General features: G+C 40.2%; 9 protein-coding genes across 9 annotated transcripts; 3 read left to right on the top strand and 6 right to left on the bottom strand.

Moving 5' to 3' along the window:
* Window positions 1-1,064: 1,064 nt before the first annotated feature.
* Window positions 1,065-3,829, bottom strand: IL334_004269 (uncharacterized protein; the record flags this gene model as incomplete). Its single annotated transcript, XM_062935990.1, has 10 exons — window positions 1,065-1,493; window positions 1,568-1,733; window positions 1,813-1,955; window positions 2,035-2,266; window positions 2,334-2,462; window positions 2,535-2,649; window positions 2,704-2,919; window positions 3,069-3,188; window positions 3,312-3,489; window positions 3,626-3,829. 10 exons carry the CDS (start codon window positions 3,827-3,829, stop codon window positions 1,065-1,067), a joined length of 1,932 nt encoding a protein of 643 aa, XP_062792041.1.
* Window positions 3,830-4,357: 528 nt separating this feature from the next.
* Window positions 4,358-6,435, bottom strand: IL334_004268 (uncharacterized protein; the record flags this gene model as incomplete). Its single annotated transcript, XM_062935989.1, has 7 exons — window positions 4,358-4,403; window positions 4,462-4,541; window positions 4,607-5,083; window positions 5,154-5,296; window positions 5,366-5,470; window positions 5,532-6,149; window positions 6,300-6,435. 7 exons carry the CDS (start codon window positions 6,433-6,435, stop codon window positions 4,358-4,360), a joined length of 1,605 nt encoding a protein of 534 aa, XP_062792040.1.
* Window positions 6,436-7,664: 1,229 nt separating this feature from the next.
* On the bottom strand, window positions 7,665-9,958 carry IL334_004267 (uncharacterized protein; the record flags this gene model as incomplete). Its single annotated transcript, XM_062935988.1, has 5 exons — window positions 7,665-7,730; window positions 7,824-9,348; window positions 9,433-9,676; window positions 9,763-9,848; window positions 9,924-9,958. 5 exons carry the CDS (start codon window positions 9,956-9,958, stop codon window positions 7,665-7,667), a joined length of 1,956 nt encoding a protein of 651 aa, XP_062792039.1.
* Window positions 9,959-10,308: 350 nt separating this feature from the next.
* IL334_004266 (uncharacterized protein) lies at window positions 10,309-13,136 on the top strand (the record flags this gene model as incomplete). The annotated part of the gene is made up of 10 exons (XM_062935987.1): window positions 10,309-10,401; window positions 10,461-10,587; window positions 10,648-10,757; window positions 10,811-11,283; window positions 11,367-11,478; window positions 11,538-11,676; window positions 11,732-12,005; window positions 12,067-12,189; window positions 12,259-12,347; window positions 12,415-13,136. 10 exons carry the CDS (start codon window positions 10,309-10,311, stop codon window positions 13,134-13,136), a joined length of 2,262 nt encoding a protein of 753 aa, XP_062792038.1.
* Window positions 13,137-13,386: 250 nt separating this feature from the next.
* Window positions 13,387-14,151, bottom strand: IL334_004265 (uncharacterized protein; the record flags this gene model as incomplete). The annotated part of the gene is made up of 4 exons (XM_062935986.1): window positions 13,387-13,621; window positions 13,795-13,883; window positions 13,946-13,967; window positions 14,030-14,151. The coding sequence occupies 4 exons, from the start codon at window positions 14,149-14,151 to the stop codon at window positions 13,387-13,389; spliced, it is 468 nt and encodes a 155-aa protein (XP_062792037.1).
* A 677-nt stretch (window positions 14,152-14,828) lies between these two features.
* IL334_004264 (uncharacterized protein) lies at window positions 14,829-16,170 on the bottom strand (the record flags this gene model as incomplete). Its single annotated transcript, XM_062935985.1, has 6 exons — window positions 14,829-14,979; window positions 15,058-15,131; window positions 15,219-15,454; window positions 15,561-15,778; window positions 15,898-16,102; window positions 16,155-16,170. 6 exons carry the CDS (start codon window positions 16,168-16,170, stop codon window positions 14,829-14,831), a joined length of 900 nt encoding a protein of 299 aa, XP_062792036.1.
* A 402-nt stretch (window positions 16,171-16,572) lies between these two features.
* IL334_004263 (uncharacterized protein) lies at window positions 16,573-18,936 on the top strand (the record flags this gene model as incomplete). The annotated part of the gene is made up of 7 exons (XM_062935984.1): window positions 16,573-16,954; window positions 17,048-17,133; window positions 17,238-17,617; window positions 17,706-17,917; window positions 17,991-18,133; window positions 18,196-18,339; window positions 18,433-18,936. The coding sequence occupies 7 exons, from the start codon at window positions 16,573-16,575 to the stop codon at window positions 18,934-18,936; spliced, it is 1,851 nt and encodes a 616-aa protein (XP_062792035.1).
* Window positions 18,937-19,434: 498 nt separating this feature from the next.
* On the top strand, window positions 19,435-21,046 carry IL334_004262 (uncharacterized protein; the record flags this gene model as incomplete). The annotated part of the gene is made up of 7 exons (XM_062935983.1): window positions 19,435-19,563; window positions 19,697-19,936; window positions 20,108-20,277; window positions 20,414-20,508; window positions 20,579-20,589; window positions 20,656-20,888; window positions 20,965-21,046. The coding sequence occupies 7 exons, from the start codon at window positions 19,435-19,437 to the stop codon at window positions 21,044-21,046; spliced, it is 960 nt and encodes a 319-aa protein (XP_062792034.1).
* Window positions 21,047-21,209: 163 nt separating this feature from the next.
* Window positions 21,210-22,161, bottom strand: IL334_004261 (uncharacterized protein; the record flags this gene model as incomplete). Its single annotated transcript, XM_062935982.1, has 6 exons — window positions 21,210-21,359; window positions 21,424-21,534; window positions 21,632-21,692; window positions 21,786-21,898; window positions 21,953-22,037; window positions 22,112-22,161. 6 exons carry the CDS (start codon window positions 22,159-22,161, stop codon window positions 21,210-21,212), a joined length of 570 nt encoding a protein of 189 aa, XP_062792033.1.
* Window positions 22,162-22,241: the final 80 nt, after the last annotated feature.

The following is a 22,241-nucleotide window of genomic DNA, read 5'->3' as shown; positions in this document are numbered from 1 at the left end:
ATCCTGTTATAGTCTGTCCGACACCAAAGATTTAGATTGAGTTTACAGGATCAAGTGAGATTTGCATTTTGTACGTATTACAATTCATTCTTCGTCTCTGTGGAAGGGACAAAAAAGAAGCAAATGCGATCGACTACTCCTCTTCACCAAGTACCAACTGACGATACATCTCTCATTCTCGCATCTCTCATTCTCGATTATCGGATGAACAACACGTCCCCTCCTGGGAAAAGAGGAATGTTTTGGCACGGACGCGTCTTCAGGGGTAATCTTTTTAATTTAGAGTTTTGGGGGAATCGGCCTAATGGGTGGCGGCATATTCCGGATCAACCGGCTTCTTTTCTGGTAACTCATTCACGGGATGTTTGATTCTTCCCTCTTTTCGTCCTCGTTGAGCGATGAGCAATGAAAACCCTTGAACAAAACCGGGAATGTAGAATGTATCGCCTGTTCGTCTGAGAAAGGGAACAGCCTACGGCCTGATCGTAGCTTGAGTACTGTTGTGTTGGTCGAAAATTGTAGACTGATCGATGGACTCAAAGCTCTGCGTCACACTTCTTAGCGTAATCGCGTTGGCCCCAACGAGACTTTGGTATGACTGCTTTGCTGATTCATTGGTTTCGCATTCAGTAGTGTTGATGATCGCAGTCCTCTAAGCTATGCTTGCTTTGACCTGAAAAAAAGCTGGCGTCATCATGTGTATTGACTCTGGCAGTTCAAAGCGGACATCAATTACCGGTCTTCACATCCCGACCTAGTATCTGGATAGGACTAAAGGCAAATTAAACTAGTCTCGGATTCAAATCAAACACAACTATTATATTTCTGTTCAAGAGACGGACAGGGACAATGCAGCTTGAAACCTTAGTAGCCACTCAAAGAAAAGAAGGGCAATGCTTGATAAACTATAAAATTATCCAAAGTCCGAAGAAATATAATATGTTTGCACGATCTTGGAGTCCGATTCATCTCATGTGATATGATACAACGTATGTGATATAGTATTAGATACTGTCTTCCTTTTCGCCTTGGACGAAACATGAAGTATGTCAAATATATTCTGATTAACCCCAAATACCGACCAGGCCGTCTTCACCTGCGCTAATCAATTTCCCATTTCTCCATTTAACGTCAAAAACAGCACCGTCTCTATGACCTTCTAATACCCTAATTGGATTGACAGTTTGTACATTCGTATGGAGTAGGTTTGTCGATATGATTTTCTGTCTGGGCGGATAGAACGATGCTATTGTAGAATCAGGATTACTGATATTGGAATTTGGATTCGTATTTGTATTTGTATTTGACGATAACATCCCATTATGCCTATCATCACCTTGTTTAGATGATGAAGATGATCCTTCTCGTTCCCATATATAAACACAACCATCTTCTGAACCGCCAATTACCAGAGAAGCGTTATGAGCGAAAGAACATCGAATCAGGTTTTTAGATGTATTTTGATGTCCTATATATCGATATAGATTACGTTGCTAAGATTAGGAAAAAAATGATCAGATCAGTACTAACCATGTGAGGAAAGTCGGTTTGCTAAGTTAAAACTCACCATACGTAAATCCCATAACCTATTTGAATTGTCTTTACATCCCGCCAAGAGATATCTACCTTGTTGATCAAATTCTACAGAAGTGATTTCACCTAAACATCCAGTCATATTTTTAATACATGTACCTCCCACCGCATCCCACAGTCTGATGTGTTTGTCTTTTGATCTGTTCATAGTTTATGTTGTGATCAGCTGACTGTTTTTCCCTTCCATTACCAGGTTTGTGGAATGGAAATCTCGCTCACCCAGATGCGATGATATTTCCAGTGTAATCAAACGTGACAGCTAAAGTCGATTGACTATGACCTGAAAAAGTTCTAATCTGTTTTGAAGTTTCTATATCCCACGAACGAAGTATACGATCATAACTTGCTGAAACGATTTGGTTCTAGCCGTGGTTGATTTTATTCCAAATTAGTCCATTATGTATCGTTTGTCTCAATTTGCACTGGTTGTTTATCACTCACCTGTTTGCCAGGTCGCCACCTGACACTGTATACATCACCTCCATCACCTTGTAAAACACCATTACATTCACCTGTATTCACATTCCAGAATCGGATTGATCCATCTCCTGATCCACTGACTATTGTCGATCCATCATCTGAGGAAGAACAGCTCCATATCCTGGATGTATGTCCTTGAAGTATATGGCGAGTTGAGTAATCTTCCAAAGAGAAAATGCGTAGTGTAGAATCGCTGTATCCCAGCGAATCAATTTCATGTCGCATTTATGATGATCAATAGGAGAGCTGAAAGAACGTACCTCGCTCCACTAACACCTAAATCTCCGTTGGGTCCTATCAGATCAACACTCTTCACATTTGCCGTATGACCTTTGAGGAGATTTATCAATCGACCAGGAAGTCGGAGAGGCTCATAGTCCATCAGGAGGCTGCATAAGTAGCAAGACAATCAGTTTTGATCCAACTATATTCTTCGTGGTGATGTATTTTCAGAGACTCACGTAGGTAATTTGATAGCTCCATTATTTGTATATCCGACTTGATTGATTTGCCAAGCTGCAGCTTGTTTTAGGAGCATTTTCAGTCTATTCGGAGGAACATAACGTTTCTCGTGGTCTAAGGATTTCATCAGTATGTAAGCGTAATCGCAAACTGTATGATTAGACTCACCTTGATCTCTTTCAGAACCCATCAATTCTCTCCATACACCAACCAACCTTTCTCGTTCGGGACCAACTCCAGCCCAATCTCTGAAAGTAGGAGCATCGTGAACAGTAGAAGCTGATGTCAAATATGATAAAGAATAAAAATCGTATGGAACAGGTTGATAATGTTCTAATGGTTTTAATCGTTTCGAAAGTAGATTAAAAGCTTTCTGTGATTCTCCTGTGGGAACAAGTCAATCAGTATATATATCAGTATTAGAGATGATAATAACATCGATATCGATGGGGATTCTGCAGATCTGGCAATGCTTATGTTCGATCGCATAGTACACAATATCATAAAATCGTGGAACCATGGAATGTACTCACGATTCTCAACATGTTCCAAGAATTGTTGTCTCCAACATAAATATAAGAAAGATTTCTGAGTTTGATTTTTGAGTAAACCAGGTTTTGATATTAACCCTTCTATAGAACCGTAATCTCCATCTATAAAAACGCACATAAGACTATTATTCAGTTACGTTCCCCGTATGGGATATGGGTATCGATGTAATTTCTTGGTCTGACACAATGACGAGGTAAGACAGAGAGGGAAGAGGGTAAACTCACCTAAAATAGCTCTTTCAACATCTTCAATTGAATCTCTCCTCTCCTCTCCTTCTCCTCGTCCATTCTCATCCCCATCTCCAATTTGATTCCCTACACCCAGAATTCTCTCATCCCATAATTGGGATACAGAGGGTACACCTCTATTTTCAAGATACTGTGAGATTAACAAATCGATTTCCTATTCTCGTAAAATGTGTTCATTCATCAGTTCAGTAAATCAATATATAATTGTGCAAAACATGTCTGCATAGATTGATCATCATACTCTCGCCAGGACAAAGACAGTCAGACTGGAAATTTACACTAAAACGTACATGATCAAAAGCGCTTTCATCCAATCTCACATCATCCAAATCTATTTTCCTCAAAGGCGATTTCTCTCTTTGTCTAGCTGTCATTGTTGATGTTGATGTTGTACTGGTTGATGTCGTTTCTCCATTAGTGAGAGCCCCGTCGGATAGTCGTGAACGTGAAGGTCCAGCTTGGTTCGGCATGGAAGGGATTGCGATAGAAGACATCGTGGTCAAAGTAATTTACGATGAATGTAGCTTTGAGATTCTGAGATTGACGAATTCAGCTAAAATACTCGAGATATTGAGGATGGGGATTACCACTAATTGCACACGTGGGCAGTGGGCCTACGAAACTTAATAGGATGCTTCGATGTCACTATATATCCTGTATCTTCATGCGATCGACAATGCATATGGCATGCATGAGAATACAATAACTCCCGGTAAGATGGTATATTTCAAACCTGACATGCATAGAGTATCGAGGTATTTTGAATGCTTGTATAACATTATAACTCAAATTTACAATTGGAAACGAGAAAAAGTCCAGTTTTCTTTTCTCTTTCTTCTCCTGTAGTATATGGGGGACAGACAACCTAAAAACCATCTATAAAGATATACGATTGCACAAAGACCCAAAAAGGTTGATAGTCTGGTGATTACAAGAAGGAAGGGAACAAAATTCAATTTCTGGAGAAAGACCGTAAGAACGATGTATCAAAGATCTCCTTCCTAAATCGAGACCTTAATTAACTATTGGTTGACATCGATGTTGTCCCCTTTGTAACCGAAACCAGGCCTAAACGATGAAAGTCAGTTTACACAAATCACTTCGACGGCAGTTCAAGGTCACTCACCACATGACCATTGAGTGAAGATCTTCAACACCTTCATCGTTGATTTTCACTCCTTCGGCATTTGCAACTATACCACGTTTCTACATGAACATGTCTTTGGTAAGCGACAACAACGTTAAAATCTTACTTCGTGAGAGTTACTTACAATACCCATAGTTACTTTGATAGCTGGAGCAGAGACTTTATAAGCTTCCAATGTTTTATCATCTTCTGCTAATTCTTGATTTGTTTCTTCAGCTTGCTTTTGATGAATCATCCTTACGATATTCCTAGCAGCAACTTCAGCTTGATAGTATGCTGTATGTCCAGCTTGGATAGCGCCAGTTTCTGCACAATCACCACATGCGAAGATATGTGATATATCTTGATGGGTTGACTGATCCACTTGTTCATCATCTGTGGTTGATGACTCTGAGACTGAACCTCTTGCTGATGAGGGGGGTGTTAAAGGCATTGTGATTGATAGATTGTGTAATCTATCTTCGATTGATTCACCTTTTCGTTTGATGGAATGAATTTGTAAAGTTGGATGTACTCTGATTCGACCTGATACAGGGCAGATTACCGATGGATCGACAGACGCCATGAGAGCGATATGTGGTTTTTGACCTGTACATGGGAGCTGCCGTTCGTACGTCATTGAGTCAGCAACTGGAGCAATGGGAACGAGAAAGGTAATGTAAGCGACTCACCACTAAATCTGCTTCAAAAGTTCGACCATGATCTGTAGTAACGATCTTCTTCTTTCCGTTCAGAATCTCAGGATCTTTTGGCCATGTCATCACTCGTTCTCCTAGAACAACTTCGACACCAAGTTTCTTCAATTCCTCGACAACTGTATTATAATATTAGTCAGCCAAAAGTGTTTAACCTCGAAGTAAGATAGCAGGACAGTAGGACTTACGAGCGACATGGAATTCGATCGGGTATCGAGGCATTACTCTGGTCCTTGAATGAAGGAGAGTGACTTGTTTTTCGGGATAAAGACATTTAAGATCTGAAGCGAATTCTACAAACATGCATCATCAAATCAGTATTCTGTCAGTCTCTGGAAATGGTGTGATGCTTACGAATACCCATTGCACCTGCACCTACAATGACTACGTGACCAGCTTTCTTCAATTTTTCCGCTGATTGTTCCATCCATCTTACACCATGTTGCTTTGTTCCACTGAGATTTTCCAATTCATCTTCGTCTTCTTTTGATGATGATGATGATGAAGATGAAGATGAAGATGATGACGAAGATGATGAATCGTTTTTCAGTATTTGTGACCAAACATTCACTGGACTAGGCATCGAAGCACCTAAAGCGTAAAGTGCATAATCGAAATTAATAGTTTCTTCTTCACCATCATATTTCCCATATGTATCAGGTGAATGATCTGATCTAGGTTGTTGTTCTTTTGGATTTAATGTAGGTCTGACGAAGGTCACTGAATTAGAAGTTAATTCTACTATAGAAGCCTGGATGAATTCATGTCTTGATTTTTTACTTGGTGTTGATAATGATGATTCACCATCTAACGTGGATGACGTAGTTGGAGGTGTAGTAGGTGGAGTTAAAGGTTTTTGAGATGATGACGCTGAGGAGGCATTCTCAGATTCATCAAATAGATGTGTATATGGGATATAGGCTTTAGGTGCGTGTTGAGGTAGGACGGCGAATCGAGGGAAAGCGTATAAATCTATATATATAAAACGGTTAGTGACGCTCGACGTTCCGCTCAATTTATGATCGATATAGGGTAATGGAGAGATTTCGGTCCAAATGGCAAAGGAGGATGGGGAACGGGGTGAATATGGATACAGGAGATCAGATGATTGAATCTACTCACGATTGAAATGAGAGTTTCTGTCAATCACTACTAATCTCCAATCACTTGGTAAACTTTTCGCTAATAGATCAGAAGCTCTTTTACCTCCGTACGCCACTCCCATTACAACGACAGTTTTAAGTGGTCCACCAGTCATCGTATCGGCCGGCAGTGAATGGGAGCACAGGTAAGATATATAACCTTCGAGACGAGGCAAAGAGTGGGGAAGGTGAATATCCCTTTTTGATGGTGGCGTGGAGTAAACTTTTTCCAAGTTGGATCGGAAAATCGGAAGATTTGGAATGAACACAGATCGACGATTGAATGTAGTCCGGTTTTTTAAAAGTTGAGAGTGCTTTTGTAGACTTGACCAGATGAGTATCAAAAGAATGCAGGGGGATGAGAGTGAGGGTGTGAAAGATGAAAGGGATATATATATTGTTTCCAGTCGGAGGAGTACGGATACGTTCGGGGGGTTAAATTATTCAATTCTTTACCACACATTTCATCATCTCACTTTGAACTCTCCTTTTTTTTTCATTATCTGATAATGGGAAAAAAGGGAAAATGAAAATGGGATTGAGACCCTGAATTGTCATGATCCCCCCCCCCAATCGAGAAAAAGAAGAGAAGAAAAACAGAGCGCCTATTCCCATCCGGAATTGTGTCCGTGGCGCCTATTTCCTCATCTCTTTACGAGTACACCTCTGGTTTACAACGAAAGACGGCCGAAGGATTCAATGTTTCAAGTCCCATATGGTACCATCTTGACTCCGGCCGATGCGATCAACTCACATCAGTCTAGTGTTTGCTCTCTTGGCGCCTCATTTAAAATCAGGTGTAGCCGCAAGCGATCTGTACCCATATCTGATAGGATAGATGGAAGATTGCGATACTTCACCTTTATCAGATATCGTTCACGATGAGCCAATTTTTACATATTGGCGCCGACGCCGCCATGAGCGGTTGGAGAATAGTCTTTCGGGCGAAAGGCATATTGGAGATTGACTTGGGAGGTTAATAAACCCCGTCAACTTCGTTCTGGATCGACATGTTGTCTTAAGCAAGACCGACACAGTATCAGTCTCAATCGCAGTCGTGAGAAGAAAACTTGTTGTCGACAATTTTCGGACGAGGTTTGATAAGTCAATGCTCCCATTGACTTCTAGCAACATCAGTCAGTGAGCTCATCGAACTCCCACGTGCTGAATGATATTGTAAAGCAATGAATAATACATCGGTAATCAAAGTCAATAGAATATACGCCAAGAAGCAATCCGACTCAAAGAAGTCCGATTCATTATAGCCAAGAAAACGGCTCGCTTTCATGGGATCGCACAAAACCCCATCCTCGATTCCTCCATCAAATCAAGTTGTAAACAAGATCTAAGCTCTAACCTCCTTACGCTTTCGCTTTTCAATAGCCAAACGTTTCTTCTCAAGTCGCTCTCTCTGAGAATCAACAAAAAAACCAGAGTCAGCGTTTTATCTCTGGTCCCAAAACACAATTGCAACCGTAATATAGTAATACACGCTTTGACTCACCTCGGCAGCTTTCTCTTTGTTAGAGTATTGCATTTTCTCGTACAATTTAGCCTTTTTGTTACTCATCATGATCTTCCTTAAATCTTCATCACCCTTCTTGGCCACAGTGACAGATTTAGTGGTTGATGCTTTTGAATTAGCTTTGATAGCTTCTTTGAGTTGAGTTCTGAAAGCGGAATGTGAAGTACCGTTTTGTTCAGCTTCTATTTCGGCTGCGTGAAGTAATGAAGCGTTGTTTGGATCAAGTGATGAAGCTAATAATGCAGGTGGGTATTTAGGTTCCTCTTCTTCATCTTGCTCGTCTTCATTCGATTCTTCCTCCTCCTCTTCATCGGCAGATTCTACTTGAGCATCTTGTTCGATTACATCTTCTTCAGCGTCCTGTTCCTCTTGAGCAGCTGCAATAGCTTTGTTCTCACTTTCTTCCAACCAAGGTCTGTACACATCACCTTCTCCGTCCCAAGGACTCAAATGAGGAGGTAACAGTTGACCTGGGTTATAACCTTCTGAAGAGATTATCTTTTGTTTATTCACACAATCTGCGACCCATTGAGGTTGGATCCAAGTCCATTTTCTTCCACTTTCCATTTCCCTCATCCTCTCAGCTGTGATTGGTCTGTCGATGATAACATGAGTGATTGAATCTGCGTTTGGTGAATCGGTAGGTGAAGGTGCTGTTAGCGACGTAACCACTTTACCACCCAAAGCTCTAATTACGAATTCCCATGTACGAGAAGAGGTTTCTCTTGAAAGGTAAAATGTGTATGGTGAAAATAAGAGTGTTTGTTGTTTTGACGTTGAAGGTGTTGATGTAGTTGCAAGTAATGAATTATACGTTGTCAAAGGTGCTGTAGCTACATCTTCGACTTCTTCACCTTTACTTGGTCTTTCGACGAAATCTTCTTCTACATCATCATTTCCTTCTTGAGCATCTTCATCTTCTTCACCCATTTCTACATCTGCATCACCGTTTGTACCTGAAGCCTTGATCCCCTTGATTGCTTTTCTTACAGCTTTCTTTGATACTTGAGCACCTTGAACACCTTCGTTATCTTTTCGCTCGACAAGTCTGAAAGCTCCAACTGATTCTCCTCTTTCATCTAATTCAACGTCTAATGGAGGGGGGTATACCAAGTTCTCCTCGGTATATAACTTGAACAAAGTGAAACTTATCAGTGTCCTGTAAAGGTCTAAGAAAGTAAGAAGAATTCTGAAATCTACATCATGGGGAACATGCTGTTGGAATTCGTAACCTTCCAACCATCTGACACGGACTGTTTCACCGCCTTGTCCAGGAACGTCACACTCGTAGTAGACTCCTTTGATACCGAGGAAGATCTTTCGTAATGAATGTGTTCGAATAGCCCATACTTTCCATTCTGATATGAGTCGAGAACATTCTGCGATGATAGAAGAGGGTACGAGGGTTTTACCTGGGATAGGGTTTGTGGGTAGAGTTGAGAATAGATGGACGAGGTTGAGGGGATCTTGGAGATCTTGTAAGGCAAGGGTAAACGTGGGGTATCTGCAGAAAGCGATTCAAAGATCCCTATAAGCAAAAGGCCACCACTATCACTGTTACAGATGAAGAATCGAAGAGCCGGCTTACCTCTCTTTGACGAGATGATCTAATCTAGCGATAGGTTTAGCTTCTTCTAAATTCTTTGCCAGAGCCCATTCTCCTCTTCCTAATGCTCTAGCGAGTTTCTTTGCGAAAGATTTATGTTCTCTGAATTTAACCAATAAAGGTTCGTGAAGGAGATATTGGATATCTTTGTGATAGTAGAAAGTCGCAGGAGCAGAAGAACCTTTATTGGCTCTTTTCTTGTTCAATGGTTCTCGAGGGTAGATACCTATTTGTCGATCGAATGAATCAGTATAGTGACCACGGTCAGACACGGCCAGCAGGCGCTAACAAGATGAATGTGATGGAACTAACCTTTGAGAATACATAGACGTCTGAAATCGGATAATGAGATTTGTAGTTTTTTCAATGCTTGATTTCTCGTAACATAATTTTTAGCCCTAATAACAACGTTCGTTTAAATCTCTGTCAGCTGATGTCTTTCCTACAGATCGCGCAGATTGTATAAAGCTCACGCTCCGGATTCTCCTCTTCTCTTGATTTTGGCCATTGTGAATTATCGTTTATTGGTATCAAGTTCTGTTCACCAATTCAACAAGACAGTGGTTATAGATCAAATTCAGATCCCATTATTTTTGCAAAAAAAAGTTGAAAGGACTTGGTGGACGTGAAATAATTCAAACTCAAAAGTGGAGGTCTCCGTTTAGTGAGGTTTTTATTTATTTATCAGACATTCTTTTGTATTTATCCCAGGAATATACTTTATATACACAAATAGACTGAGACCTCCACTTGTCGGGAGTCGTTCATTTGTTGACAACGATATTGCAAAATATGAAACATAGCAAAGAGAGCTGTAACGTTGACAAACAGCCAAGTACCCCGCAGCTCGAGGCAGCAATGGCGAGAGCATGTAGTATATGTGGATCAAGAAAATGGAGGAAAGATAAAGTGACTGGAAATGCTATATGTGAAGATGGACATGTCCAACAGGTCAGTCATAGCTAAGACCTCCTCACTTCAACATCGATGTGTACTGACTATGTATGCAGGACTATCGAGCTGAAACTCAAGATCTGGAAATTGGCGGACCTAGACATCAGCTGACTCGTCGAAAAGCAGCGAGAATAGGCCCAAGAAGGAATAAACGACGTGATGAGGGAAGGGCAAATCCCAATTGTACGTTTCGAGGCTTTTTCTGACGACTCTGCATGTGAATTGACGGTGATATTCGGATAGTTTATCATGGTTCAGAAGCAGAATACCTACGAATACAAGCATTACAACTCTTGCTGAGACTACAAGTGCAAGCTATAAGCAAATTATGGTCACTCCCTGATGCATTTGAAGTGAGTTTCGTGCATCAACAGCTGGAAGAAACAAGTCTGATGATGAGCTCAAGGTGATAGTACGAGATCTATGGGCATGTCAGTTGTCATTATCGTCCTTGCCACCTTTACCAGACTCCTCGATGCATTCACGTCCAAGCTCGCCTTCGCCTCCTCCAGTAACGACGAAGCACGGTCAGTCAAGTCAACTGGACATCGAAACGGTAGATAGCCACAGTGGATCAGAAAATGAAAAATATGACTCAGTATCAGAATCGGGAAAAGAAGAAGGATCTGAATCTGAATCTGATCGAGAAACAGATATAGATGTAGATCCTGAGATCTTAGAACAGATCGAAGGCTCAGATAAAGAAGAAGAGAGATTACATGATGTCGATGATGCTGAAAATAATCATACGATGACGGGCGGAAAGGATAAGTGGAAGACTAGAAGGAAAAAGAAATTAAAAATATCAGATACAGTAATTACTGTAGTAATGGGATTATGGATTCTTAGAATACCTATAATAGGTGTTGATATTGAAAAGTGAGCTCTGGGTTCTCTTACCTCGCATCTAGCACAAGGGAGGAATACCATTTAACTGGTAAAGAAAACCAAAACTTGATTAGTGCAATAAACGAAATGAAAATTCCTTATATCGACTTTTATCATACGACATACCTGTCTGAGGAAATGAAGAGACATATAAATAGAGATATCATGATTTCACTTTCACCACTGGTCAGCTTGCAGATCGTCACGGGTGTCGAATTGAGAAGCTGATGAAGACACCCACTTAGCGATCACCTTCTCCTTTACATATTCATCGTTCATGTAAGAGTTTCTCCAGAATATTAGACAAGAGATATGGTATACATATACCTGAGATCAACGTACATCCAGTTATCTGGAGAATTGTATCGTCGCTTGGAGGTACACGTGAGTGCTTGCAATGTATTTATCTAAGAATACTGATTTCCCTTACGACACACAGCAACTACCTACGTTCAAGTAGCACGATTACTTACCATGTTAGATACCAATCTCTCATTAACAGAGAGGGAAATCAATACGTTTTGGAGAAAAGATCGATCGAAACCAAAGTTATATCAATCTGATGATGATTCTGATGATTTACATGATAAGAGGAAAATGGAGATTTATGAGAGAACAGCTTTATATCAAGATGTGTTGGCTCCTGAAGTCGCTGTAGTAAGCGCTTGGATAATGATTATGAAGATGATTTATGGATTGGACGGTATACCTAGGTAAGCCGATGCAAGCAATACCACTACCCATTGGCACCGCAGCTTACGTGCGAATTGGTAGGCAAGCAATATTAAAATCTGATCCTGCGATTGGACTTGCAACATCGAAGAAATGGGTCGATGAGCTAAAAGATCGATTGGATAACGGAGTTTTCAAGGGTAATAAAAAGGATCTTGAAAGACAGTCAGTAGAATCAGCTTGCAAGCTTCGCGGTAATTGGCGAGAGGACATAGCTGATCGTAAACCAATTAGTAATTTCAATGCCATGGACAATGAGGATATAGATGCTTTCTTAGTTAAAGCAGAGAAGGTATTAATTGATCATCGAACCGAACCGAATGGTGCGTCAGCTGAGAGTCATGCTCCCGTCTTTGGAGGATTTTTGCTGATTCTAGCCTGCTACATCAGACGTCACGCCTTTCCCACTTCCAAATCCCTTGAAACTTACGGACCCCTTGATCATCCCGAATTCATGGGCGAATTTCCATTCAACACTTCAACCTTCGAACCTGATTGCGCATACACCCATTCAAGCCAACTTGGGTATCAACAAGTTTCTGCCTCTGATGCCGGGCGAGAAAGTCCTGTCATTCCCTTCCAATGATCCAACGGTCGATCTACCAAGTGATTTCGAGGTGATCCTCAGTGCAGGGAGTGAAATTATCGGATGGGATAAAAAAGAAGTCTTGATAGCTGTTGAAGTACTGGAGAAAAGATTGGAGAAGCTACGACCTAGGGATCAAAGGGGTAGAAAAGGTGTGGTGGCTTCTGATAATGAAATGTGGGAAAGTAAGAGTGTCACTGCGGATTCAAGTAGAAGTAGAAGCAGGAGCAGAAGTAGACCAGTTACGCACAGAGCGGTCAGTCGAGAATCAATCCGAAGTAGGACTAATATGAGAAGTAGAGAGCAAAGTGTGAGCAGAACACAAAGTAGAGAATCAAGTCTGAGTAGAACGCAAAGTGAGGATAAGAACAAGAACAGAGAAACTAGCTTGAACAGAACGTTGAGAAGTAGAGAACCTAGTTTAAGTAGAACAGCAAGTGTGAATAGGACGAATAGTTTACGAGGGAATTTGAGGAATCAAGGAGGAACAGGAGGGGGTATGAAGAACAGTAAGAGTTTTAGTTGATCATATACAATTACATGATGTAGTGAATGCATCTAGGGGAATCTATAATGTGATGCACTTTTGAGTATGTGAATAAACCTTATTCTCCATTAATGGTTGATGCCCATAGGTATACTCACATGTTACCAAGTGATTAATCCAAATTGATATATGATGATTTCTACCAATTTGTCTACCTGCCATATCTGACCATGTCTCATTCTCCATGTGTCCGTTTCTCAGCTAGTACAATTGGTCCTATCTTCTCAACTCAACTATGTTCTCTCTCTAGATAATCTAGGAAACCTTTGGAGAATTCCGTGCATTTCTTGAAACTAATTTCGAATCCATCTTTACCACCATAATAAGGATCTGAGATAGCTTCTGCCTTGGTTTTCGATTTACCTTGTTGTGGAATTGGGATTGATGGTGAGAATGAACCGAATAGTGATATATGTGATTTAGACGATGATGAAGGAGGTTGTCGATTAAGGAGTGTTTGAAGACTAGAATGGTAAAAAAGTACGCAATGATCGTAAGTGGTCAATCAATCAGGTAGAATGATGATTTCAAATAGGAAGAACCCATGATCCTTCTCCGCTGAAAGGTACTTGGAATGGTACAGTGTGCAAGAATAAGAACGCTGGGAGGAAAAAGCCATTTAAAGAAAAATGCTTACTTTGATTGATCCATAGCTAATATGTAATCGAATTTACTGAAATCATCTTTCGTAACTGCTCTCGCTATACTGTCTGCTTCTATACCGTGCTATTGAGGGTATATCACGGATATCAGTTTAGTATAATCAGGATTCAGTCACACAAGCTCACCTTTTTACAAACAGATATCGTCCTATTCAATTTATACTTACATCAGCCGATTTATTATCATAACACGATGGTTCCCATACTCACCTATCATCAGCTTCTTCGCCTTCATGATAAGCACCTGTCCCAGCTGAATCCACTCGAATATCAAATCGTTGTGCAAGGGACGGTCGAATCGTTATCTCATATCTCAATATCGCTTCTGCCATAGGTGATCGACTGAACAAGAACAAGCATCATGAGCTTTATGTACAGTTTGAATAAAGTATGGTTCAGGTAGACTTACCATATACTATGAAATAATACGAGGGAAATTAGCGATACTATTCTGTCGAAGATGAATCCGTTCCGGACTATACGAGTACTTACTTTCTATACATTATTTACGGTGTTAGCTGTACTGTCTTTTGGGGTAAAACAGACGAGATAGCTCACCCTAAGCATACCATCAATACACTGATCTTCTCACGTTGATCCGGCATCTTGATTGATTACGCTGTCTGCGTGTAATGCGAATTGATAATTGAGTACGATGAACAATGTGATAAAGTCAGAATCGAGACGAAATAACAAAATCTAATCTAATCTCAACTAGAACTTTTGGAGATTCGGTTTCATGTTCGGTGGTGGCGATCAGCGATATTCGTCATCATCACCGATCATAACTCATTGTCTGTTCTTAGGCTCGAATAAATACTTGCCACCTCTCCTGATGAAGGTATCTTTGATTCAGACACAAAATGTATTTGGTCGAATGTCGTGAGGAAGGTGTGATAAGGCAAACGGAGAAACGATATTATATACAGATTATTTGCATGTTTACACTATACATCATCCAATCAATCAAATATCGACCTCAATTCTGGTCTTGAACATCGTGGTATGCTTATTTCCTAGCACCTAATTTACCAGCTAATTCAGCTCTCAACATCTCTTCTCTTGATTTGATTTCTAATCCACTTTGTGATCTCAATTCGTTGATTACATCTTTCGTTTTACCAAAGTATACTGATGAGAGTAAATTACGCATTTTGATTCTATTTTCCGTACAATTCGTTGTATCAGCTTTATTCCCATTTGCACTATTCATTTGTAGTTTGTAAACGACAACTCACTCCATGTCTTCTACCATCCTTCCTATATTAGGTATATGTCCAGCTGAATTCGTCAATGGATAATCTACTTCTGCCTATTTGACCAATCCGGTCATCAGTTACGGGCTACAGGAACAGACGCTTTGGAAGTGTACCATCTGGAAACTATGTCCATCACTCACTTGTCTGGTCATACTTCCACTTAAAGTAACACTTCCTTTCCCTCGACTTGTATCTTGATTTTTACCTTCGGCTTTAGCTAAAGTTTTGGTTTCCAGTACTAACATTACGGTAGAAGTTAATTTATATTTTGCTGATCTACCTCTTTCTTGACATTCAAATACGTGTAAAGAATCCCATGATCCTGATGGGCTGGTCTCTGGTGTATCTGGCGATGACGAAGATGGAGTTGAGAGGACTATTAGAGAAACCAGCATGAGTAATCAGTAGTAGTAGTTCGTACGACATCTTCTTAGACTTCCATTCGGTCTTAGACAAATGTTGAATGGTTTGACCGAACTTACCCTTCTTTAATAATACGACACCTGCGAAACTGATCTCTTTACCTTGTCCAGGATCATCTTCTAAATCCCACAAATAGACACTTGAAACACCACCTTCGAAATACATTTCTCGATAAGTATCGAAAGCTGAATTTAATGATATTTCCAATTGACGTAATTTACTCGAAGGTGTGGGTCCTCCATTTGATGAAGGTATATACTCATTTGACCAAGGTGATCTGTCAGATCAGATTCAAGAGGTCAGCATTGAAGGTGTTCACACTACTATTTCACTTCTCCGTGTAATTCTGATTTATCCCATATCGCTTTCATACCAAATTGATAGAGATGCACTCACCTGAACGAATCTCCATCTCTATTATAATCACATCCCAAAAAGTCCCTTCCTTTCTCACTGTCTGTCAGAACCTTCAACGGCTGATCTACATTGCCTAGTAGATCGTCCGCGTATTCAGGAGCTAGATCGCATAATGTGTTGACATTCTCTTCTACTCGTGTAGGTGGAAGACGTCGGAGGAGGTCAAGGAGGGAATCAAAGGTAACTGTGGATTCGGGCTTTAGCTTATATATATCAAGAAGACGGAGTTGACTCACGATCTGCTTCTGCCATTTTGGGACTGCTAAGATCTTATGGTCTAGGAATATATGTTGCTTGCTATCCTTGGATATGTCGAGTTGTATCATATATCATCTCGTTTGTCATCGTCATAGCATTCCTCCGGACGCGCTGTTCAGCAAGTGAGCCTGATATTGCTCTGGTGGTATCAAAAGGCAGCCTTTTGTGAGCCTGATATCTAGCTGGCCCATATGCTATCGGCTTTTTTCCGGAACACGTTCCTGGATTCATTTATAAGATGACTTTTTCAGCTGGAATGGAATTTTCAGATGAAGGGTGAAATAGTGACGAGTAGACGATGTTGAGGAACATCAATATGCTCGATTGCGAATAAGTACAAGTATATACAGGAACTTGTTATAGATCGAGTGGTCATTCAACGACATGTCCCTCTGCATGTCGAGATCCGCGCATCTTTCCAAGGTGATATCGATAGCTGGACCATCTAGAATCCGACATTTCCAATCTACTTTGCCACCACCTAGACTTATACGATCGATCTTTCAAGTGAGATGTAATTCCTGTCAACATCAACGACAACGTCGTGGTTTATTCACAAGGAGAAGTACTTCATTCTGGACTCATTCATACCCCTCATCTGATATACCACAAGTGCCTTATACACCTCCATCACCTTATCAAGATCACCACAACCAAGATCAACAAGGTCATTCAAATAACGAACATCAATCGAATTCAGATATAGGTCAAAGAAAAGATAGGAAACAGAGGTATCTGGATAGTCTAATGGATAAAGCTGGTGAACTGAGTTTAAGATGTAAGTACAGGTACATCTCCTAATCTCTTTCCGCTTATTCTCCCTACCTAATCGCTAATCTCATTCTTGATTTGATTCGATATATATATATAGGTTCAGTACTTGACTCGGAAGGGAATTGGACAGCTGAAGAAGGTAAATATAAGAAAACAGAATTATGTAGAGAACATGATTTAGATGTGAGCATATCTTCACCAATCTTTCAATCTTCACACCCATGTTCCCTCGTTACTGGGTTACCCGATCACTGATTAATTATCCTTGTTTGTTTGGAATTCTTCAGCCAAGAGATCTACGTAAATTAGATTCATTGTCACCTAATCTAGTTCCTATAATATTAACGAGAAAATCTTGTATATTGATATCAATGTTAAATATAAAAGCATTGATTAAGCCTGATAGAGTCATTGTGTTTGATATTGCCGGAACACAAGAATCTGAAATTCAAAAGAGGTTTAAATATCATCTGGAAAGGAATATTAGAGCTGGTCTAGGAATACATCCACTTTCTCCACAATCGCAATCACAATCAGAATTACAATCTGAAATACAAATGAAGAAGGAAGATGATATAGATCTTGATAATAGTAGTAGTAGCATTAACGGCAATAACAATGTTAGTGGAGAAGAATGTGAAGAAGAAGTTTTATGCTATGAACATAGGTAAGTAACATTCCCCAACCACGCATCAATGATACCGAGGCCTCTTATTGGCATATCTTGTGGCTGACATGTGGTATTATTCGCGTAGAGCTCTCGAATCCATCCTGGTAGCATCAGCAAATGCTCTAGAAGAAGAAATGGCTTTTACCCGTCAATTAGTCAGACAGCTTTTGACTGATCTCGAAGATGACATCAATCGAGATAATTTGAAAAGGTTATTACACTATTCAAGAAGGATAGTCGGGTTTCAAAGTAGAGCGAGATATGTGAAAAGGGCCGTAGATGAAATTTTGGAGTCTGGTAAGTATAGTTTGAATCGCTCTTCCATAGGCTTTTATTCTTGAACAGACTGATTCCATTCTTGCGTGCACAGACGAGGATCTTTCTGCAATGTACCTTACTTCTCGAGCACTTGGAAGACCAAGAGCACTGCATGATCACGAGCAACTGGAATTACTATTAGAGAGTTTTGTAAAGCAGGTAGAGGAAATTGTTAGTGAAGTGGATACGACTGTCGTGAGTAGCTGATCTGCGACTCGTTTACTTCGATGCGTTATGCTGAACTTCAATATGAATAGGCGAATATGAACTCGACCCAAGAAATCGCAGAGTTGATGCTTGATTCAGGACGCAACGCTCTTCTCGCTTTAGATATCAAGATATCCATAGCTACTTTGGGTATAGGGACAGGAGCGTTAGTTGCTGGATTATTCGGTATGAATGTGAGTAACTTATCACTGACTCGACTGTTCTCATATGGTCACACCGAGGGGTATAAGCTAAATTGGGATATGCGATAATTCTTCACCAACCAGTTAACAACACAGCTTGAATCAACACCGTATGCTTTTATTGCCGTATCGGGATCAGCAAGTCTAATAGCATTATTAGTAATGATATATGGTTCGAAAACGTTAAGAAGAGTCAGAAGAGTAGCGTTGACAGATAAAAGATATTCTGATTATTCAAATATGATGACTTCACAAAGATGGGATAGAAGCGTAGATCAGTATTCGAAAGGTTTTGACCCGGCTTTGATTGATAGGAAATCTGAAATTGCAAGAAAAGCAATTTGGGAGAAACTATTTTGGAGAAAGATGATCCCTCCTCAATCTGCTGATTTCTCTGCCGCTAGTGCTTCGGCTTCCAGACAAGCTAAATTACAAGCTAGACTAGATGCGAGAGGCGGGTCAAGAGGTTGGCATTATAATCGAATGTCAGAATCAGGAACTCAAGATCAATGGAATCCACAGATGGAAAATGGGGTTTGGAAATGGGGTAAAGGGTATGGTCATTCGAAAAGATGGGCTAAGGATTGATTGAGTAGAAATGAATAATACATATAGGAATATCTGGAAAAGGGGATATCAATCAAAATTACATGGAACTCACGACTCTTAACGGATAGAAAGAACAAAGCATATTGTATTATTACTTTTTCAAAGATTGTTACCACCCTCATCTCATAGCATCTTACTGTTTCATTATATCGGTATATCACTATAAACTGTAGCTTCTAGGTATATATATACAGAGTATACGATGTCAATATCACTCCTGCTATCCAATGCATCTTAGCATCACCTTCATCTTTCATTATTGTACGGGTAAATCCGATTAAGATGTCGATTGGTGCCTAGGTCTGTTGACGTGATCACGATCACTATGAGTAGTACGAGTAGTATTTAACAATGTTCGACTAGACAATCATTATTTTCGTGAGCGTTTCGTATCTACTTTGATCGTTGATCACATCAATGCTACTTGGAGTTATACATCAGACACGCACAGCATTAAGGTATACGACGAGAAATATCATGTCTGCGACGACGAGTAAACAGACGACTACAGTAGCAGTAGCTCAAATACGATCTACAGCTGATCCAATACATAATTTAGAGATCAGTAAGAGGGTAATCAGGAAAGCTGTTGAAGCAGGAGCGAAGGTGAGTCAGCCCTCCCTGCTCAATCTTTCGCTGTCTCACTATGCAAGCAAAGACTATGAACGGGCTATAAAGGCTTTTTCTTTTCCCAATCTTGTTATTGACCATAGACTGTATAATACATCTATTGAAATAGGCAGTGTTCTTACCTGAAGCATCAGATTTCATCAATCAATCATTCGAAGATTCAAGGAAATTATCATTACCTTTATCCAAACATGAATATACGATAGGATTACAAAAAGTCGCCAAGGAATTAGAGGTCACTATAAGTGTTGGAATTCATGAAGGACCAGAAAATCAAGATGAAAGTAGATTCTATAATACTCATGTCATTATTGGGAAAGGAGGCGATATCTTGGCTAGTTATAGAAAGGTAAGTGTGCTGTTCCACAAAACATCTTATCTCTATTTTTGAAGTAATTGAATCTCTGGATCTCCAAATCTTGTCATTAGTCACACCTTGGTATCATATCCCATTCACACTTTAATTATTTTACAATTCAAGCTAAGCTAAGCTAACATGATTCACTCTCCCATTCCATAGCTACATCTATACGACGTAGAACTGACAAAACCACCTAATGAAGATGGATCAATCCCACCTCCTACAAGGACAGGTGAGAGTGATCGTATCTTACCTGGACAGAAGATTGTCCCTCCTTTGGAAATCGAAGGTTTGGGGAAATTGGGCTTGGAAATTTGTTATGATATAAGGTGAAGCATGTTTCCTCTTTATCGGTCTCTGCGAACTTTAGTATTACTCCTCACCTCTTGCGAATATGACACACTTGCAATCATAATTGAAACCCTCAACTGGATCAATGATTGACATTATTCTTCGTCAACGCAGGTTTCCAGAATTATCTATGGTACTGACTCGACTCGGTGCAACGACTTTGTTATTCCCCTCTGCGTTCATGGTGAAAACAGGAAGAGATCACTGGGGTGAGTACATCTATTGAATGTATTGAACAACTTGAAAATAGTTGAGCTAATAGTGTATACTATATTGTAGCTACTCTATGTGTGAGTGATTGTATAGCTATTGATCAGTAGCCTTCGACTGACGTACTATCTCATTCATATACTCAGCGATCACAAGCGATACAATCACAATCATACGTCATTGCATCAGCTCAATATGGAGCACATAATGATAAAAGAACATCGTGGGGTGAATCAGTAGCATTTGATCCATGGGGCAAACAATTAGGTAGATTGAGAAGTGTAGATGATACTCTACCAGGAACAGATCAAGCTATCGAGAAGATTTACGAGGAAGAAGGGGAATTTTTCTTATTTGAATTAGGCGATGAACCTCTAAAGTGAGTAGCACAGGTCAGAATGCGCATGCGCGTTTTTCGGAGAATCGTTTGATACTGACAATGAAATTGGTGATAGGCAAACAAGAGATCAGATTCCTCTGGCTGTACAAAGACGAAAGGATATATATGGTATTGTAGGGGAAAAATATCAAGCTTGAATTGAATTTTAATTGATAATATAGACTATGTAGATGCGAATGAATTGGTGTATGATACAAAATGATAATTGATATTCTGATGGATTTTGACCATTGGCATCGCCTCAAATCTGATCTGCGATCTGCTCGTTCGAAACATTTCTTCTCCTGCCAATCAATATCCTCATTCTCCAAATTTACTTTGTAAGAAATTTTGACCCAGGGTTTTCACTCTTCCTTTTGATTTAGTAGGTAACTCATTATCCACTATACCTCTTCTTGGCCATGGCCAAAGTATATAAGCTACCCTTGACGTTATAAGTCCGAGTGGTATCTTGAGGAGATACAGCCATCTAGTAAGCAAGAAGAAGGGTTTAAGCGGGGACAAAATAACGCACAGCTCCATATGTATTAGAATCTCTAGTTTGATATTTTGAATCACCTTCAACCCAACAATGTCCAGGTGGTACACGTATCGGTGTAGGTGGTGACGGCGGTAATGGATTTACCTGAGGTACGATACAATTGCAAGATATATCAGCGATAATTGAAGCGGAATGGAAAGAGTCAATGGCAAGTTTAAGGAGTGCGCTGATCGGAACATACCAGATCACCCTCTAACGCTACTATACGTTTCGTAGTTAGTAAATCTGGATTCTGAGGAGACCTATAGAATGGATAGTGAGTATATGATCAGCGATGAAGGAACTATCATCAAGACTGATCGAGTGGATTATATCTATAGGCAAGACAAACTCACCATAATGTAACTACATCACCTCTTCTAAATCTATTCACGGCTATTGACCATCTTTCTAGTAATACTACATCATGATGTAGTGGTGAAGAAGACAAATTCGGGTTGAACGTTGGCTGAACGTATACATCATCAATATGATTTGACGTTCGAAAACCCATGATACTCACCTGCATACTACCTCCCGTCACACTTGCTAAAGAGTATATATGTCTAGTGAAGAATATTCCCACTGGTACCCAAGCTAATATCCGACTATCAATGAGCAGTTGTAAGCTGCCTGGCTCACCGACCCGCAGGTCTGCACGAACAGTGATAAAGGGACATACAAGGCATCTCGGACTCCTTTCTGTTGAAAGAAATGCCCTGCTTTCGACATCGTTCCGGTGTTTTCTTGTCGCCCGATTGCCTCCTCTGATGTAGGGGTATAGACCGAATCTCAAAACTTTGCTTGGTACT

This window comes from Kwoniella shivajii, chromosome 5 (assembly GCF_035658355.1).
Source record: "Kwoniella shivajii chromosome 5, complete sequence".
In the NCBI taxonomy this organism is placed as follows: Eukaryota; Fungi; Basidiomycota; class Tremellomycetes; order Tremellales; family Cryptococcaceae; genus Kwoniella; species Kwoniella shivajii.
Note: the sequence above shows the minus strand (reverse complement) of the source record. Positions and strands in the feature narration are given on the sequence as shown.